We start from the raw sequence: 21,374 nt of genomic DNA on the forward strand, positions 1-21,374 counted from the left end.
TATTGCAGCATACAAAAGATCCGTTCTTGTTGTGCTAGAGATATATAGTAGGCAAAATAATAAATGAGATTAGGGATGATACAACTATTACGTAACACAAAACTTGTGGTTTTTTTCACACCTCCGACCATATTGTAACAAAATGTAACGCTGGAAGTACTCCCAAATTTATAAATTGATGTATTTGAATGCGAGTTTGTTGAAATATGTTTCTTTTCACTCAAATAATGCTTTAAATAGAAAAAAGAATAAAAATTAATACAAAATAAAAAAAATCACAAATTTGTCAATCTCCTTAGGCAACAGTTTATAGCTTTTTTAAGGAAATTGAGAAAAAATTATAAATTGTTATATTTTAATGCGAATTTGTTAAAATAAGTTTCTTTTCACTCAAATAATGCTTTATATTAAAAAAGCATAAAAAATCAGAAAAATAAAATTTTGAAAAAAATTCAACTCGAAAATTTCATAAGGCTTACCCCTTACGTTTTGTTTTGAGAAATTTTGCAAAAAATTTAAATTGATGTATTTTAATGCGAATTTGTTAAAATAAGTTTCTCTTCACTCAAATATTGCTTTAAATTGAAAAAATAAAAAAAATAAAAAAAATAAAAAAAAATCTAAAAGTTTAAAAATTTTCTAAGGCTGTAGTCTTACCTTTTTTTTTGGAAATTTAGAAAAAATTATAAATTTTTGTATTTTAATGTGAATTTGTTGAAATAAATTTCTTTTGCATAAACTTATCACAAAAAATAAAATAGGGCTTATAAAAGGTTTTGTAACAAACCTGCTCGATACTTTTGATCTGCCGTTATCGATCGTTCAATGATCGTATCACAGTGATTTCTTGTGAAAATAGCACAGAAAGTTTGCTGTATTTGTATGTATCTAAAATAATTTTGAAATAAATCGTAAAACGTAACCCCCCAACCCCTTCCGGCGTTACGTCGTAGTTGAATGATCCCTTATCAGAATGGTTGCCACAACTTGCTGTGGAATAATTACGCCTAAATGTATGTAATTCGTATTACAAACTGTTGTACTTCAACGTTAATAGGCGTTTTTAAAACTATGTGTTAAAGCGAAACTAATATGGTTCTCAAGAATTCTCTAAAAATATGACCAATTTACAAATTCGATAAAATGGCACTTCAAATAACGTATTTTGCCCATTGCAATCCGACGAGTTTTAAGGAGCAAGTAATAATTTTATACTCAAAAATCAATCTCTCGTTTTGCTAGTGTTTCGTTCCCTATCGATCCAGATTTAAATGAACCAACTTCACGTATCCTTTCCCATTAAATTGCCTAGTGGCACTCATTTTACAAAGCCACATATGTTCACTTGTTCCTCGTGTTTTCCAATCGTTATTGTGAACTACTAGTCCGTTCTTTAAATCGACTCTGGGACACAACGAAATATGCTCCAGCCCGAGCGTAAACAGGTTCACCTGTATTTTAATATATTCCACGTGTGTGTCCTTCCTTCGTACCAGCATCTACTGTATGTGTTCCAGTTCTTTTTTGTTTTTCGTTCCAGTCATGTTCAAACCCTTCGATCGCATTGATTCCTTCGTGCACGGAGGGGAAGCGCAACAAAACGAGCACAATAAAGGATGCATGACATTTTAACGACTCGCCTAGCCAGAACCCATTTGTGCAGGGACACGAAAATAAAGCCATAACGTTCCCTCAGCTCCAACATAACGTGGTGACAAAAAATGGACGACCATCACACACGAGGTAAGGTTTTGTGTGTGTGTTTAGTATCGCTGTCACGGTACATGCTACAGAAGCTGAATGTCGAATGAGTAAAAGTGAAATGATGCCATTTTATTGTAGCAAAAACACGCAGATGCGACGTTTGCTGGGAGGATACGGAAGATACACGCAGAAGGGTTTTATTTTCTATCGTACCCGCTATAAACGAGCAACCTGTTCATCACTATCAGGACACCAGCGAGCGAACTGTTCGTAGTCGACTAAAACCAAGGTATTTACACAACACGTTACAGGGTGGGATGCAGCAGCTGGGGGAAAGGAAAATGGCACTATCTTACTCCATGATGCAACTGGCGCGAAACAAGGATGTTTTTAGCAATCCAGTAGGCCACGCCTCGTTCGCCAGCAAACGTTACCATGCAACCGTACGCGCCGAAAAGCGATGGGATATGGTAGTTGCGCGCCTGCTCTGCATCATCTTCCCAAAAACGGGGGTCGCTCTTGTAAGTATCATCTCTCATTCCCATCCACTAGTGCTGCACTGTTCCAACACACTGTCACTGGTGTGTGTGTGAACCGGAGTCGGAAAAACTCTTGTCCGGTCGCCATTACTGGAAAATCCTTTACCAACTACCACCACGCGATGGGTAAGTAGTATACGTGCGGTGCCATCCTTGTTACTCCTTTTATTAGTGTAACTCTGAGAGGGATATGCGGAGAGAGAGAGACATCAAAATGAGGTTGGACGGAGGGATGGAATGTTTCGCGTAAAGGAAAACCTCATCGAGTGGATGATCCTTCCTGTGGTCGGCTCACGGTCTCGCAAGCGGATATCCACTTTACAACGCGGGTCCCAAGGTCCCGCGCGAACCAGATCCGGTGGCATCCGACATTGAAGAGTGTACCGTGTGTTCGAGAGGCTGCGTCTTATCCCGCCGGAATATCCGCGCTAGGTTACAGCACTTCCCGTCGGTATTGGATTCTAGTGTTGGTCATCGTTTGGACGGTGCGTTATCTTACCCAAAGTTGCAACTTCGCTAATTGCTAAAACCGAACTTTCTGCTAACCGTCTAGAGTGCGTTGGGAAATGAAAAACAATACAGTGAATGACAAGTGAATGTGTGTAAAAAAAGGTGCATCCTTCAAAGAATTTTCACCATGTATACTACACCTTCGGTGATCGGTTTGCTCTGATAAAACACAGCGAGATTGTGCTGTGGTTTTTTGATTTGCGTTACCTTTGCGGTTTTGGAAGTTTTGCAAACGTATTCGTGAATAATTTGTCATGCATCGGAAACAGTACTCGATAGTGGGGAATTGAGTCAGACTTTACCATCGAAGGCGTGCTACAGTAGAAGGAAAAAAGTGCAATAAAACAGAACAGCAAAAGAAAATAAAAACAAACGCGAAATGCGAAAGTGAAACAAACATTTGCGAACAGGAAGTGCTTTGGTGCATAGACAGTGCGATATCTCCATCGGTTCGGTTTGTGGCAGAATCTTTGCTTTGGTCGTTTCTTTATTAATTGACCAGTTGTTGCATTCCGTGGTGTATTTTTTTTTAGTGGCCAATGATCGAAGAACAAATGATATAACCATAGCAAAGCATAAACCATTTGCAAGGACAACGGGTCCTCGGTGTTTTCGAAGGTTTTTGGGTGGCAAAAAAAACAAACAATTTCTTTATCATACTGATAAGAAAGAAGGTTCATTCTGAAGCTAGAGAACCATGAAACGGTTTTAGTAGTGAGCGACGGAAATTGGTTTCCGTAGTGCTTTGATTTGCGGTTTAGATATTGATGTCCGATTGGAGTACATTTATTGTAGCTGAATAATTGATTTACGAAGAAAAGGTGAGTTCTACGATTTATTAATAAGTAACAAATAAATAAGTGTTATACTCGAACAATCTTTCACTTAAAAAGCTGCGCTATTATACTAAAGAAATTTATGTGTTAAATGAATAAGTGTCAATCAGTATACAGTAACTACAAATTAAACCTTAAACTGTAAAGATTAAATGTAATTTATGTAAAACATACGTCTGAACCCTTCCAAATAAGATACAAATATGTTTCATATGGTTTATCCTCCAGTTTTTTTAATCAGTAAAGACTGCATTATTGCATTTTGCATTATTCATATTTTCTCCCATAAATCAAACACCCTCGTAATTTTCATTTCTACATGGTTCAACTGACGGTAACACTAGCCATAATCATGTTAGCTGTTGGCAAATATTTTATTCATATCGCTTATTATTCTCATAAAATATAGCTTTTTCCTTTCGAGAGAGAAGAAACACGTTTTTTCTTGCAATTTACTTAAATAAAAGTAAATACTTATCCTCCTTGTTTTGTTGTTTAACGAAGTGATGTTTTTCAAATTTTCACTTATTTCACTTATCTTTAGTGATCCGAATGATCCTGATTAAAATGTATTTCCTTCCATTTGCTAATGAGTATGAGTTAGGAAAAATTTTCGAGGGTTGTGTTTTCCTAAATGTTTCTCGTATTATCTAAAAAAAAAATTATTTTCTATGTTGTGAACAAATTATTATGAACAAATGGGATTTTTTTTGTAAATGTATTTTTCATTGTTTCAATAACATTTTGACACAGTTTACAGTGCAGTTTAATAACTTTTTGTCATATCGGCTTTTTGGTCAATGTAGAGCATACACAATCAATAAAACATGATTGGTAAAATTTGATACATAATATTAATCTGAAAGAGAATAGAAAACTGCAATCGTAGCATTTAGCAAAAAATCAACTAACATCTTGTGATTGCAACGAGTGCGTTTGTTTCATGCTTCAAGAAACATAAATTTACAAAATTGAAATTTATATACTAACAGTGGGTGGAGATTTCTTGATAAACGGGACCGGTTCCGCACGACATGACCAGGTATCAAATCCCATCATGGGCGGCATGACATTAGAGGTTGTTAAGTAAATACGCGAGAGATACTAAGTGTGGCTACTATTTTTTTACTGTACTTTCTTTACTGTGTTTCTTTATTGTTTAACTGTACTACACTATTACTCGTTTAGTAAGCAATACAAAATTTTACTGAGATTTAAAAAAACACATTTGTTTAGATTAATTTACAAAAATGCTATTTAAGTTTAATGAATGCATCATTAATACTTGTACTAAAAAGATGCTATAAAAACTTATAAAAACTTATAAAACTATAAAAACTATAAAAACGGAAGACTTCTTGTTTTTTAGGGTATACTTAGCATTTATAGAACGATTGCAAGACGTTTTAGGTCGATATTTCGAAAAAGCTTAGGCGCAAGAAATAAGTAAAATTAAAAATATGTATTTACATTTTTAAACGTTTAACGATGAAGTACCCAACTCAACAACCCTTCCCTGTAAAGTGATCGTTGCACTTTTTTTTTCGTTCTTCCATTTGTATGTTTGTGATAAGCCAACACGCTACGATACACAATATCACACGCACCAGCAAAACCCAAAGGCCGGCTGGTGGTGTTTGTGTTTGAAAATTCGATTTATGTCCGGCTACCGGAAGCACTCAATTGTGCAACAAAACAGCTTGCGCTGCAAATGCCTACAGTGACCGCGGGTCACTATGCAAAACCCCCGAAAGCAATGGGTGGTTTTGTCGACTGTTGGAGCTACCCGTTGGCGTGTGTTTTGTTTGTACACGCGTTTGTGTGGTTGATTGGTTGTTGTTGTTATTATTGTGATTGTGGTTGCATGTGACATAGCGCAAACTAAAGTCGTGTGCGCGGGCGTGTTTCCAACGACGCACTTGTTGAGCGTTAACATTATGTTGACATTTTTTTCTCTGTGCTGCTGCTGCTGCTAACGCTGCTGGAATACCGTTCCCATACGACAGGCCATGGGACAAAAACGGGCAGTTGCTTCACGATCGAGCCGGCAATCGAATGCGTTTTGTGTGGAAGTACACCGGTTTTTTTGGAACTGCAGTGAGCCGAATGTTTTCCTGTGTTTAAGAGGCCTCTTGAGATGTACGATACCGTGATCGATCTTAAGTAGTTAGCGTTTTTAGTACTTAGTGTTAAAAGTGCCCATGTATTGAGGAAATAGTGAAAACACCTTTTTTTTAAATCATGAGGTAAATAAAAATTATTTATTACTTACTTTAGTAAAGGCAACAAGATAAGCAAATAAACAATATTTAAACAATATACTATAACGTTCACTAATCACTAAACCATAAAGATACTAACAAGTGTAACTTCAGTTAAACTTCAATCATTTAAAGTCACTGTAAATTTAAAGTTGTTAGTTTTTTAGGATTTAAAATTGCTTAAACTTTTCGAATAGATGTTGAATTTATTTACATACAATATTCTTGTAATGATCCACATTTGTCCTTCAGGTTTCAATTCGCTTCGCTTCAGCTTTCAATTGCGCTGCAAATGTTAACTCACTGCTGTCCATTGTGCAATGCTAGCTAAATTACCTTTATAGTTAATTAAATTTACCCCATCATTGCTCGCACGGTCCCATTATGACATAGCACAGTTTGATCCTTGATGGTTCCCAACGATATCCACACACTCGAAACCGTTCCGTTCCATGCAAGCTTATCGCAATAATTGAAGCGAATTTATCTTAACATTACAACGACAACCAACGATTGTGCCGTTCCATTCCTCTGCCTTTATGGTACATCCACCCAAAAGCCGCCTACCCACCATTGCTAGCAATTTTAGCAGATCACTTCGTGGAACGGCCATTTCTCGCCAGTTGGTTGGGATTTATCTGTCGGTGCTAATCGCCAACCGATTCGGCGATTCAAATTTCCAATTCATTTGCTTCATGCCGACGCTCGCTGTAAGCGAATGGCGAATGTCCCACACACGCGAATGCACGCATATCCTGCATAGAGTCCGGACCGTCCGACCGTTGGGCGGAAGCCGGTGCATACATTTTCCTTTCATGATCATTAAATGAAACGCCCGTTCAACCGAGTCCCGGAACGTCCGTACGGGTACGCAAAAAGGTTCAATGGATCGAGTCCACTTCCTCGGAGGATGTGCTAGATGGCTGCAGGCTGCAGTGAAACGTGCGCGGGTTAGGGAAGACACTCGTCCAATCTCATCCCGACACGACCAACAAGGCACCGCACAAAGACACGACGGGAAGGCAACTCGAGTCAAGCGTGGCGTGAGGAGATTTATGCACGTAAATCAAACTTTCCGCTTCCGGTGGTATTTTGAATATTCATGATAGTGATGAGCGCAAGGGGATGACCTACCGGGTGAAGGAGGACCCTGGAAACACGCGCTTCGGTGCATGGTAGGCTCGGCTACTTCTGCTGTACTTGTTGGTAGCTGCTGGTCGTAAAATGGCAGATGGGCATTTATCATCGGTGTTACCGAGGACGGGCCACCGTTAAGTTTATCTACTTGTTTATCTCAATGAGGCATTGTGTAGCACGTGGATCTGGACCGAAGGTTCTTAGCATTTTGGATTAAAGTGTACGATTCGTACTTGCAAGCTTAACAGGAGAGAAGATTTTATTGATTCTATGGACATGCCCAGCTTCAGGAACGTTAAAATTAAGTAGAAAAGGTTCGCAAGCATTTGTAGATCAGCATTCCTGCAGGAAACACCCTCTGGATATTGATGTATTAAACACTTCCGTTACAATGTTCCACTTTTTCGCTCGTTTATTTTCCCAGGGTTAAGCGAAAGTACGGCAGCAAAATGTACGAAAGCTCCTGCTCATACCAGACGGCGCTGGATCTGAAACGGGGCGCTTCTCCGCTCGTAACGCACCAGGTAAAGTCGGAAGACTGTCTCGGTTTGACACAGTGCACCGATTGGGGTTCGTACCGTTTCCATCAGTCAACATTCGAACAGCTGAAACAAAGTGTTGAGAAAGCCAAAGCCGCCCTACAGGATCGGACATCTTTCCTCGGAAGCTCCAGCGCATTTAGGTAATAGTGATGTAACGAAGTTTGTGTTCAGCATAATAATATTTAAATTTCGCTTTGTCTTTTATTTCTTTACACGCAGCGATATATATTCATCGCCGAGATTGACGGAATCGCTTGAAAACGTTATTTCTCACACCACCGGCAACAGCAACAACAATGGTACGACTAGCACAAACCCTGTCTCGAATGGTAATGCTAGCGCAGAAAGTAACCCTGCCAACACTAACGCTACTAGTAACGCTGGCAGTGTACTAAACGTCAGTGGTAGTAACACAGGTAGTGGTACGGGGAATGGCGCCAATACCAGTGCCAGCAGTGGTGGAGGTGGTAGTGGAGGAGGTGGTGGAGCAAGTGGAACTGGTGGTGGTGGTGGTGGTAGTAGTAGTAGCATTAGCGTTATAAACGCAACTTCACTCGTGTCACCATCGAATCTGCTGGGTAACGGGTTGGCAAATCAACGTCACCGAAACGATCTGCTGGGATCCGGCAATCTTAATCTGGTGTCTTCAACTCAGTCACCGACAACCACCTCGACACCGTCATCAATTCTGTCCCAAAACTTAGAGTCTCCGGTGGACGTCAAGTCACGACAAGGTAAGGCTGAATAGTATTTTTAGTTTATAAAAGAACTTTTACTTTAGAGTTTCGAGAGAATTAAAAAATCTATTAATGTAATTATATCAAATATGTAAAACATACAACACTAGGTACTGATCTGATTAAACTACTCTAATCTGGTGCTGAAACTTCTGGTGGAAAACTCCTCCTTAAACGAAATTTTACATTTCCTTTTGATAAGGTATCATGCACTACTACTACAGCGAGATTTGTGCTCAATTTTCTGGCATGTTTCATGTAAAGCCTGACACAACATTCTTGTAATGAGAATCGACTCAATGCGCATGTTTCCTGCAAAGGTAATTCAACAAATAAGAATATTGGTAGCCATTGTGGAAATGGAAACATGCAACGTTTGGTTGCGCTAATGTTTTAATTTTAGAGTTCTTTCTCCCATTAATATGTACTAAAAATAAACATAACCTGAAAGTAATGATGTCTATTTTAATACAGTGCATTATGGCATCAGCATGTTTCTCTCTTAACCAAACAAACGATCCCAAAACACACACCAAAAAAAACTATACTTTGTGGTTCATTTTTATTGACCGTATCAAAACTCAAGCGCTTCGTAAACAGTAGATTATGTTCCGTGTCACCGATAATCCTGTGTGTAACGTTCCTTCTGTGTCACACTTCCGCGTACCAGAAACGCAACGAAAACACATGTACCTTCACGCCAATTAAACGATTTGATAGGCTACACCCTATCAATTACTAGCGCTCGTTCGTTTCTTTGCGACGCAAACAAATCCCCCGCCACTCCTTATCACACTTTCTCATACGTGCATACATTCAGGCGTTACGTTTCGTCCCAAAAGTCCTCCTCGCAGTACACTATCAATAAACACATCTAAACATGACCCTATTAACGAATCGGGGCTTATCGAATAGATACTCCCTAGTTGCTTCCCAGCCGCTATTACCCGCGCTTTGGATTGACATCATAGGGTGGAACTGGTGGAAAAACTGGGCCGTTTTCTCGCACACCCGCCACAAATCGTCATCTTCCCAAAAAGCTGAAACGATAAACCATCCACCCTTAGCATTTAGGGTTTTTTTTTGTTTGATGCATCAAACATACCAAAATAAAAAGAAGGCTTCCCCTAACGGACGGACGATGTATTATCCGTACGAAGGATTGGGTGTTTCGTCTTCTGATACGCAACAACAACTACAATAAAAATTTGCCTCCACTCCAGCGTCCACTTTTCTTTTCCCACCGTAAGCGGAAAAGCAGCCAGCACAACTTCCGCCGATGATGGCCTTTTGTCTGGCTCGCGCGCGCTCTAGCGCCGGTGTCCTTTTACGCAGCCAAAAAGGGGGAACGAGCTACACGAGGCATTTTTATTGTTCCGTTCGTAAGTTTTTTTCTTTTTTTTGTTGCTTGCTGGATATTGGAAAACAGAGTTCGCGAAACAAGGCAGGAAACGAATGTTCTGATCATGGGTGATTTTTGTGTGTACTTTTACTTTCTACTACAAATACTACCACTACCGGGTTACTATCGCTTTTATGACACGTCGAATGTACCACCTTGCAACAGGAAAATTGCTTACTATAGTGCTGAAACAAACTCAACAAACAAAGACAAGTTCGATCGATACACATCGATGGTTGTGGTTGTGGACGTGTCTCTTTTTTTTGCACCCAAAAAATTGAAATCGATCCTAGCAATTCTTCACTGGAATACCGGAGGAAATAGGCGGTTTAACCATCAACCGGCAAAAAAAGCTTATGTCAGCCTCACCCAGGGTCAGTGATGTGCATTTCCTGGTGAAGTTCATGTTACTTTTTTTTCCTTACTTCTACGGCCACGTGCGCATTTAAAGAGTTTGATTGTATTGAACTTCTTCTCGCTGGGTGGTGTAACATTGGGAACGGTAGTCGCGTGCAAAGACAGTGCTGGAGATGCTGTGTGCTTGGGTCACGTGCGTTCCGTTTTGATGCAATTCACCGATAATTTATGATCCCGGGTTAAAGTTTGCAAATGGGCAATCGTTTGAAAGTAACTCATCCGTTTGAGGTCCGTTTTTAGTGAGTTGGGTAATTTATTTGTGCTACTGTTTGGTAATGGTTCATTGTAATGTTTTGATCATGTGTGGAAGGATATTCGCGAACATTAAATATGTGTTGTACTGATTTGATTTCAAATTTATTTTAGGTTTTTGTTTCGTATTAACTTTATTAAACTATCGTTTTTGTGTGCAAAATAAAAACTTAAGAATTATTCTTTTATTTAAAAAAGATTCCAAACTACATAGTACGAAATTATCGTTAAGTTTTGTTTAGTTATTGGATTTGTAATTTGAATATGATTTTGCATAAAAATGATTATTTTACATTGCTCGTGGCTGCATAAAAACCAATTTTTAGGTGTCAAATCAAATAGCTATTAATCATACTCATAACTTTTTATATATCTACTGAAATGCTTTCCATTTTTAAATGATGTCAATGTTGATCTCTAGAAAAGGTTTAATTATATCTTTAATATGGCTTTTCTCGCCTTTCAACTCAATGCTCTCACAGAGCCTAAAAGTAGGCAATCAGCACATTTTTTGTTGCTTATATGATTGTTCAACATTATTTAAACAGTTTATTTAGTGTATTTTTATACATTAATATTTTTATGTTATTTCTACAAGAAAAAAAAGAGATTTATTTCATAGTTCTCATAACATAATCCCACAACATAAAATGAACTTTCACTATGTTGCTTGCAGCTTTAACAACAATTGAAGTACATTTTATTAATCCATGACGGATCATTAAATGAAACAAATCAATTAAATACATGCACGCTTAATTTTCTTTGATTCATCATGATTTCCCACCCAATTTTCCCACCAAAAATCGCGTTCAACCCACCCGTTCGACAATGCACCACAAAAGCAGCCGTAAATCATAATAATGTGTGCATTACAAATCGATACCACTTCAACTTGAGTACCCTGGGAGTGGCCAAAGATTTGCAAAAACAACAACACTTCCATCCAGTTCGGGCTTTATTAGCGCCACAGGTCACCATTATGTACGCTGCTTAAGGACCCTCGGTGTAATTATGTTCGAACCGTAACGAAACGGTCGGTGTGCAGTGCATTGTCACCAGTAAGAATCGATCGGGATCGTGTGAAGGATTTGGTAGTGCTGGTTTTTTTTGCTTATGCGATGCGTTACTAATTGAGAAGCGTGCAGTCTAAAGATTTCCGTCCATTTGCGCTAGGTATGTGGAAAGAATGCGATCATCCTTTCACAAAACAAACCTAACGAATAGTCCTTTTCTGTTCAAACCCCACTTTTGAGACTTGGTTCGTCCATTTTTACCATCGGAAAGCAAGCCTGAAGGATATTTAAATTTGCATTAGAAAAGAACCAGAATAGGCACATTTCCTTTTCGGTTACAGAAAAACGATTGATGGTGGGGAATGGAAATAACAAAAAAAAATCCCCAAAATGCAAAAGAAAAATAACATCTCAAGGAAGCTCCAATTTACAACCAAACCTCACCATTCCGGGTTGGATAAATGACAAGAAGCAACCAAAAAAAACGAAGCTAAATATCGGATGTTGGTAATGAATTTTTATGTCTTCTTCTGTTTTCGACCCGTGCCTGTCCGAGTTTAGACCGGCGTGGTTTCTGTTTCGCTAATAAAAACTAAACCCATAAAAGAAGAAATTATTCAAATGAACAGCATTGCCAAAAAGCAGAAACGAGCCAACCAATGTACCCATTCCATGAAAGGGAAATGATAATAATAGCAGTTAAAAGAAAATTCATTACACGATCCCCAAAAACTACCTGGTGACGAAGAGGCCACAGGCGTGGGGGCCGAAATTGAGGGCCTTGGGGGGAAAACATAAGAAAAACGAACCAAATTTACATCCGACATTTTGGCCAAAAATTTGTGCACAACCCGGGTAGGTGAAGAATAATAAGGGGTGGATACCCTTGTTTTTTTTTGCTCTCTGGCACGGAATAGTTTTCACACAGGTCTATTTCTAACGGTTGACATCAGTTTCAACGAGAGCAAGCAGTTCTCATTACTCGCGCAAGGTTCGTAATTTGAATAAAAATTTCCATTTCCATGTTGCAAAACATTCCTCTGTGGGCTTCACTGGTTTGGTTCATGTATAATCTATTCAATTGTTTTTTGCCTGTTTGTTGCCTGCTAGACATTAGGAGCCCTCGCTTACATGACTAAGGAGACATTTCTTTGGATTTTTGGACTATTGCATTCATTCATATCCGTTGACGTAAAGTTGGAAGGCGAATTTCGGTGCACTTATTCAAATTTAATGGGAGTTCCATGAAGGTAGAGAAAACATGATTTGTTGTGGAGTTATTTTACATAAAACACGATCTTTCTACTAAATTCTTCGGACGAGTACTTGAAGTGAACGTTTTTGACAGTTTTGAAGGAAGTTTTGAATTAGTAAACAGAGTACATCTTCAAGAAAATGTTTTGATAATATAATTTATCGTCAAAAGAAAAACAAATTTTCGTATTCATCATTCATGAGAAGACTGTTTTTATCACTAGAAATTGGTGCACTTCAAGTGTCAAAGTTCAAGTCAAAATAAAGCGAACTCCGATTATACTCTACTGCTAAGTAGTCAAGTCATCTTTTCCATAATCATGCAACGTTCGATCACGTGTTTGTTACCATCGCTAGCATCGGATGACAAATGGGTGCGTAAATATTTTGACAGTTCTTTCAGTGCATAAAAGAAGCAGCAACTTTTTTTATTTGCACTAATGGTCTCACGCTCTAGCGCACCCGAAATGACGCGGACAGAATCATTTATCATGCTACTAATCACTCGTTTGATCGGTTTAATCATCAATCGTTTTCGGGGAGGAAAAATATCAAACCCTGATTGGTGAAACCGTGTGTAATGCGTGAAGAAAATCGAATGATGGAAATTGGCACACAGTTTTCCATTCGCTTTTAATGCGAAATTTAGTAGAAAATACTATCGAAAACAGATAACGAAAGGTAGCAAAAAGCTTCATTCCACAACGATTAGTGTGGCTGAGAATGAAACCGCACGACAAACACTAACAGCTTGAAAGTCATTTTTCATCCCATTCAAGACACTGATTGAGAAGGATGAATGGTTTTACTAAGATGGTTGCACGACGAGTAAAGCGTCCGCCTATGGGAATGGCAGATTACGTTACGACCCGTTTCGCGGCCATTTTGTCCTGTCACGTTTCGGTGCGTTTTGCTTCGGCTCTTTTATCGCAGCATCGATTGAAATTTACTGCTATTCGCGTTTTGCAGCGCCAATAATAATCAACATCACCGTCGGTGCGCCGGAAACGGACCCCTAAAAAAAAGAACGGTTTCGTAGATCTTTGATAGAACGATTCACGTCGTATACGCCGTTTAGCATTCCTTCGCACATTGGAAATTTTCCCTTGCGCGAAGGAAATTGTGTGTGTGGCAAGTTTCAAGGGAGGCATAAGTTAGATAAGCCGGGCGGGATACGGGTGTGCCAACAACAACAACAAAAAGGATAACGAGAAAGAAACATCAACTCGGATGCGCTTAGCTGTATCATGGTTGTCCAATCGCGGGAGCATTAGATTGCTGCATCGGAGGATTGCTGCAAAAAACGAGGGAAAAGGAATACTTTCGTTCGTATTCTATTTACTAGGTTTTTGGGTTTTCGATAAGCATTTATTTAAACCCTTAAGGAGATAAAAAAAGAGTTCATTTAAGAAATGTAATTTTTGTTTCGATTTGATATGAAACATCAAATAACCCAGTAAGAAAAAATCAGCTTTAGTGGCGAAACAGCGGCTTATTGTCTCTAAAATACCTCCTCCGAGCAGAATACAAGCTTACCCACTCTAAAACTTCTCTTCCGATTCTAACTCTAGCATCTGAAAGCTTGTGTTATACTTTGAGTTCTACCTAACAGCATCCAGTTGCTAGTGTGCTACAGCAGAGCATCCCGTTAGCGCCTTTAAGCTTGTGTTATACTTCGAGTTCTACCTAACAGTATCCAGTTGCTAGTGTGCTACTGCAGAGCATCCCGTTAGCGCCTTTAAGCTTGTGTTATACTTCGAGTTCTACCTAACAGCATCCAGTTGCTAGTGCGCTACTGCAGAGCATCCCATTAGCGCCTTTAAGCTTGTGTTATACTTCGAGTTCTACCTAACAGCATCCAGTTGCTAGTGCGCTACTGCAGAGCATCCCATTAGCGCCTTTAAGCTTGTCATATACTTCGAGTTCTACCTAACAGTATCCAGTTGCTAGTGTGCTACTGCAGAGCATCCCGTTAGCGCCTTTAAGCTTGTGTTATACTTCGAGTTCTACCTAACAGCATCCAGTTGCTAGTGCGCTACTGCAGAGCATCCCGTTAGCGCCTTTAAGCTTGTGTTATACTTCGAGTTCTACCTAACAGCATCCAGTTGCTAGTGCGCTACTGCAGAGCATCCCATTAGCGCCTTTAAGCTTGTGTTATACTTGAAGTTCTAGCTAATAGCAATCAATAGATTGAACAAGCCGTCCATTTCACTTATTGGTCCTTTAGCAAGGGTCTCTCATCATAGTTTAATAGCTCATACCGTTAGACCATCTAGAGTTTAACATTTGGATTAGATAGACAGAGTTCAATTCTCGATAGCCTCCAATAGTGTAAATCTGTTAGACTCTCAAAATTTAATACTGAAATGAAGAGATAAGGCGCACTTAGTCATAATTGATATGAAGAGAGCATATTCATCAAAGAAAAAGAGAGAAGAGAGATATTAGAGAGAGGAGAGGGAAAAAGAGAAATAAACTTTTTTTTCTCCAATTCTACTTTCGGCTTAAACAGCGCTTAAGCAGCGCTCTTTTAGCATGACAGTTGGCTCTAAACATCGCTGTATAACAGAATCCAAATTCTGTTAAGCTGCGCTGTATAATTACTGAAATTATACCGCTAAGGAACTTCGATTTAAGCGATGCTTAAAGATAAAATCTTTCATATTTTCTTACTGGGAAGGTATAAACATGGGAAAAGAATTATTCGCTGGTAAAAGAAACGAACCTCAGAATTGAAGGGTTAAGAAGAAAATTTTCATTACTTTATCTAAAAGTAGTAAAAAAGAGGTTTTTCTTCCATTTTTATTACTTCAATTTTCGATTTTCTTCACACACACACACAAACGCGTCCGCCCGTAAACTTTCCCAGCTTTTCCCCACAAAGTGCTGCCACCTTCTTTAAATCCAAGTTCTCAAGCTCCGATCCATTATATCCCGGGAACCGCCATAAATCATCTTTTACTAACAATGATAAATGGATCGGCGCTTTTCGCCTTTTCGCTTCCCGGTTGACGGTTGATTTGACTATCCTTTTCTGGTTTTTTGGAGGGCGATTTTCTTCGAACGATTCGGAACGGTTCGAGCGTGGAGTTGTGCGCACCCTTACGGGGTGGCACCGATCCAACACTTTTAACAGTGACCCAGCGTAATCTTCTTCCTTTCATGGGGATGGTAAAATAGATCGAGGGAAAAAGGATCGGCGTTATCAGTGAAATTGGAAGTCATGGATAGAGAATAGTATTCGCTTACTGTGGGCTTCTTGTTTGGGTGAATGTATATATATTTTTTTAATTTATTCTATCTATCAAACCGTGGTGAAACATTTGCCAGTTCATGCTGAGACGGGTTATTGTAAAGGAATTTCATATTACAAAGCGCGAAAAAGGCATAATCAAACAAGCGATTAGGCGGATCAATCGATACTAATGGGTTTTATGGTTAATGCTAATGATGTCGACTTAAGGACCTTTACACTTTTTTATATTTAGCTATTTTATGCATCATGCAGATGAGTTTTTGTTTTTTTCCCCAAAAGTATTTACAAATATTTTCTTGCTAATGTCTTGTCCAACTTATTTAATACAAAATGCTAAAAAAATCGTTAGAAGAAAATATTAACAACCATGAATTATGATGTAAAGCAGTATTATTTCACACACTCATACTTCTACACGCGTCGCAAAGAGTCCTCACGCATAAAAAACAAATAATTGGCCTACGGATTGGACTCTACTGCTGCTGACGGTGAATAATTAGTGACGCTAAAACGCTTCTGACATAATAATATTTACGATTTTCCGCGAAGAAGTGTTAACATAAATATTAATAAAAACGCTTTCGCAAACAGCACGACGATACGACTAAGACCTCGTTGTTAGTTCCATTTTTTTAACCTACGGCACTCGACACGAAATACGGGTGGAAATGTCCTCAAAGCTTGTACAGGTGCTGTGTTTTTTATCCTTGTGCAGTGCAGGGATGCGAGTGAATGTAAGGCGGGGGTCACGCGGTCAAGCTCGGTAAGCGTGAAATGAGCGGAAAAAATAAACCCACATCGTGAATGTTTGTTGGAGTCTTTTCGGACATGTTCGCGAGTGAGGAGAATGAAACTGCCGTCCCTACCAGAAGCTACTGCCACTAGCAAACTGGTGGGTTGAAAATGTTTCGTTGAATTTGTAGTACATTCCCGACTGTTTGGCGTTTTCTTTCACCCTTCGAGAAACGGACGGTCTATTACTAGACTGAATTAATTAGTCCAACCGATGGCGTCGCCTTACAAACGATCTTGATGTAACATCGGCACGACATCCGTCTGTTTTGTTCTACTCCTCCCACGAACGTTTGTTCGCGATTTCTCACCGTCGGGATTAAATCACCGCTGAAAATGGTTAACCATCAGGACGGTTCAAGCTATCCGTTTTTGGGGGGAAAAGAAACAACGACAGCGGTCATAATTTCATCGGCCGAACCTTTACGAAAGGGTTAGATTTTTCAATTAAATACAAAACTGCACTACCGGTGAGGCCTGATGAAGGCTCGGACCGAGTCCGATGACTTTCATGTGTCGATCATAAATCACACACACTCACCTCGTAACACCCAATGTAGAGCAGTTTTTTGTGTTGGTTTTATTTCATTTAATCTTCACGTTCCTTCGTGTGAACGGGTTACGCCTCGACACGCGAAGGTATTTAAAATTCATAGCTATTAAATATAATTCAATTTTTATCTATCGTTCCACCCATACAATGCTTGTAGTTTTCATCTAGGGGGTGTGCATCGTTGCACCATGATCCTATCGGGGGAAAACTGGGAAGAACCGAAATTTTTAAAACACTCATTAGGTTGTTTGATTAATGGATCTTTTCTGATAGTCGGGATCGCAAAAGAAAGCATGAAAAAATATTTTAATGGAAGTTAAACGAGATTGGGATGATGTTGAATGCGTACTTATTTTGTTAAAATTTACAAATATTTTCCTGGACAAAAACGAAAGGGTATTCTAATGTTTTACAGACCAAAAATTTTTAAGTTATCAAATGCATCTTATAATGATAGAAATAAAATTAAAATTGGTTTTTCGCAATCTTCACGAAAATTATACTTTAAAACATCATTTCATTTTCCGTCGTGAAATATTTCAATGTTTATCGCTGGTTCCACTATTGCCCAATAGATGTCACCACTGAAAACCACATGTTGGAAATTTCAAAAGTAGCAAGCAAAAATGCTCATTTCTGTAGATTTTTTACTGAATTTTGATACAATACTGTAAAGATACTTAAAAATTCGTTTTATATACTGTTTAATTAATACATTTAAAATATAGAAACACAAACAACAATCGATGTAATCATGGAAGTTGCAGCTTGCAGAAAGAAAATATAATTCTGAAGTAAGTTTAGTATTTTAGAACGTTTATTGTATTGCAATGAACATATCAATGAACTCATCTAGAATTAAGAAAACTCTTGGCACATTAAAGTTTAACCTTTTATTTTACACAAGAGATGCGGTTCAAAAATTTGTTATTACTAACCCCGTCTACCCCCCCCCCCCCCCCCCCGTTTTTTGCGAAACTCCATATTACAAAATAGCTCGATTTTGCTGGCAATAACAAGGTAAACAAATACAAATTCTAAATTTAGATCGGTTGAGTGTCATTGAATATTGTAAAGTTTAAAAAAATCGTTTGCCTTTATATTTTTTAGTACGTACGTGTTGTATATAAATATTGTGAATATAAATACTATTTTTAAAACAGAAGATTGCCTGTTAATTCGAAAAAAAATTCATCTCGTGAACATTTTGCAAAAAAAATATTAATTTGATAATCTCCTAAGGCTATATATAGCCTTAGCATCTTTTTTGGGAAAATTCAGCAAAATTTATAAATAATTTATTTCAATCCGAATTGGTTGAAACAAGTTTGTTTTCACTCAAATAATACTTCAAATAAAAAAAGAAGAATAAATATTAAAAATTAGAAAAAAATCTATAAATTTGAAATTCTCTTAAGGCTAGCCTTAGCCTTAGCTTTTAGCTATAACCTTAGCTTTTTTTATTGGAAATTTATCAAAATTTTTAAATTGATGTATTTTAATGCGAATTTGTTGAAGTAAGTTTCTTTTCATTCAAATAATGCTTAAAATAAAAAAGAGAAATAATAATTATATTAATAATAATTAATAATTAAAAAAAAATCTATAAATTTGCCAATCTCCTAATCTAGCCTTAGCCTTTTTTGGAGTAATTTAGCAAAATTTATAAAATCCTGTGTAGTGGATAAAAACTGTGTCTGAAGAATGTGATTTTCTTTAAAATATTGATCGTTTCCAAGTTCTTCTTAAACATAAAGGCATATGACTCACATTAAAACAGATAAATGTCACAACACAATCAACATTGCTCTGTAAGGCAAACCAAAACATTGATTAAATATACCCTTAAGTCACTCTCCGCTTCGGTGCGAAAAACCTTTTAAGTTCAGCCCGGAAGCGGAAGGTCGTTACTTTCCCACAAAACTTCCTACATTGCAATGTTTTTTCCAGAAATAGCATCAGGACGCTCTATAAATCTCGTACTCGTTGTCAGTTCCCTGTCGAGCAGAGTAACATTTAGACCTCAGAAACGCAAGGACCAATAATCGAACATCTTCGTACCTTTGCATGTCGTCACGGCCAAACGATTGTTTCCCGTTTGCAAACTCCCTCCCGAACTGGTAAACAATAATTAAAAGTCAATTGTTCGTATCCGAGTGAAACATTAGAAGAAGAAGGAGCAGCAAAAAAAAATTGCTGGACTTTCACAACCGAACAACATACGCTTTACTTCATTTGCACCGACCGTAATCACAGACAATCGATTCGTCGAGGGGTTGATCGTTTGGTGTCTCGTGTGTGGCATAATACCTTTGTGCCTTCTAAATTACTGGCACACTTCTACGGGGGTAGGTCGTTGCGATACGTGCGCTTCTGCTTCCTTTTTCTATTGCCACGGTATCGTGGATAGTTGGTGGTTCCCACGCCAAAATAACGCAACACTTCAGATCACAATCGTGCCGACAGTGCATGATCTGTTTCGGTAGTCTTTGTTCGGTGTTGCACCCCCTGCCCAAAAGAATTATCACTCTGTATTACAGTGAGGGACACATTTTTTCTCCCTCCACGCAATGATTATTTACTGTGTGTTAGTCTTAAAGGATTCAAATATATTTGGTTTTTATTGTTGAATTTTAAAATAAAGCTGTAATTCCATTTTATTGTTTTTATATTTCGCTGCGCGCTTGCATCGATTTGTATAAACACATTAAATAAAATATTTTTTTATAGCACACTCTGAAAAGGTGTTGCAAATATTCATAACTCACTGTATATCCTGCAAAGGTGCATTTTCCTACCGAACTTGGTGTGAGCAAAAAAAAAATGTTTCTGAAGGGGAGAAAAGAATCCCTCCGACCTTTATTGTCGTCGTTCTCTTTCCCATCAAACCAATAGAACTGTGTGTGAAGAAGGGTTTTGCACGCAGCAACAATATAATCGATGCACGGTTACCATCCCCTGTGTGCTAACGTGCGTTAGCATTTACTTACCAAAAGTTACTCACTAATCGATCGGATGAGGCCGAAACAATATTCCCCGCACATCCGCACACTCAATTGTTCGGTGTGATTGTTAGCAGACAATTGCATTATGTTACTGTGTGCTCAATGTATACCTACGGCCACTGTTCAACTATTATCTTTAGCGTTACGCTGAATAGACCACCAGTCGAGGGTTAAAAAGGGGTTACAAATTTCTTGTTCGCTCTCGGGCCGGGGGAAGGTGTTGTTTATTTTTTAAATCTGAAAATTGTGCTTACTGTAAACATGATTACTGTACCAGCAATAAGAAACAATCATAGTAAACATTACCATTACTACCATACACCGCGCACACCGAAGCTGTCATTGCTGTCAAAACGATCTGTCATTTATTTAGTACATATTTGAAAGACCTACTTAGATGTTTTGCATGCTGTGGTTCAATGGACATCGGAGGTTGTTTACGCTTTCGGTGTTAATGTTTGTTTGTCATGGCGTAACGACCGAAATCAGTACGCTTCATTTGATGATGTATGAATATTTATCACACTCGTGCCACATCCAAAACCATCATGGAAATGGATCACGTTTTTCTTCCCCCAAAAAACAACCAAACATCGTATCAGGGTACTCAATTTTACGATTTTCCCAAGGTAGTAGCATAAAATCTATCACTCGTCACCCTGCTGCCAAGGATAAAGCCTTCGAAAGTGGAGAAGAAAACTCCCTATCGTGGTGCCAGACACATCCGCCGTATCGTGAAGAAAAAAAGAAAATATGTTACACAGATTCCCCACATGTTTTGGGTCCTTGTTTGTGGTGGAGAAACATAAAAAGGACTGACAAAGATTGGCGCTTTAAAATTGTGAAATACACACACATGCTCCTGCTTCACGACCGAAGTTGCCTTTAGCAGCATGTGATAAATATTTATACATTTGTTATAAGCTCGTTTTGAATCGTTACGGGGTAGACGAACCAAACCACCGGAACCGTACGTACCTCCCTGCCTGTGTAAATGTGCGTTTGTGTGGAAAGTGTTACGCATGGACGAAGAAAGCGGAAAAGCACGTCCGTGTGAAAAGCAAAGAACCAAAAGAAAAAAAACATCATACATATAAAAAGTTATTGTTTACTTTGAAGATGGGCTGGTTGGAAGAAGTTTTGAATGAAGTTGGTAAGGAC

At 38.5% G+C, this 21,374-nt stretch overlaps 1 protein-coding gene across 1 annotated transcript; it reads left to right on the plus strand.

Annotated features, from left to right (window-relative positions):
• The first annotated feature begins 3,586 nt into the window (after positions 1-3,586).
• On the plus strand, positions 3,587-9,675 carry LOC125771233 (DNA-binding protein D-ETS-3-like). The gene is made up of 3 exons (XM_049441629.1): positions 3,587-5,835; positions 7,412-7,669; positions 7,749-9,675. Exons 1-3 carry the CDS (start codon positions 5,831-5,833, stop codon positions 8,275-8,277), a joined length of 792 nt encoding a protein of 263 aa, XP_049297586.1. The 5' UTR covers positions 3,587-5,830; the 3' UTR covers positions 8,278-9,675.
• The last annotated feature ends 11,699 nt before the right edge of the window (positions 9,676-21,374 follow it).

The sequence above is a fragment of the Anopheles funestus genome, chromosome 3RL (assembly GCF_943734845.2).
Source record: "Anopheles funestus chromosome 3RL, idAnoFuneDA-416_04, whole genome shotgun sequence".
Taxonomy (NCBI): domain Eukaryota; kingdom Metazoa; phylum Arthropoda; class Insecta; order Diptera; family Culicidae; genus Anopheles; species Anopheles funestus.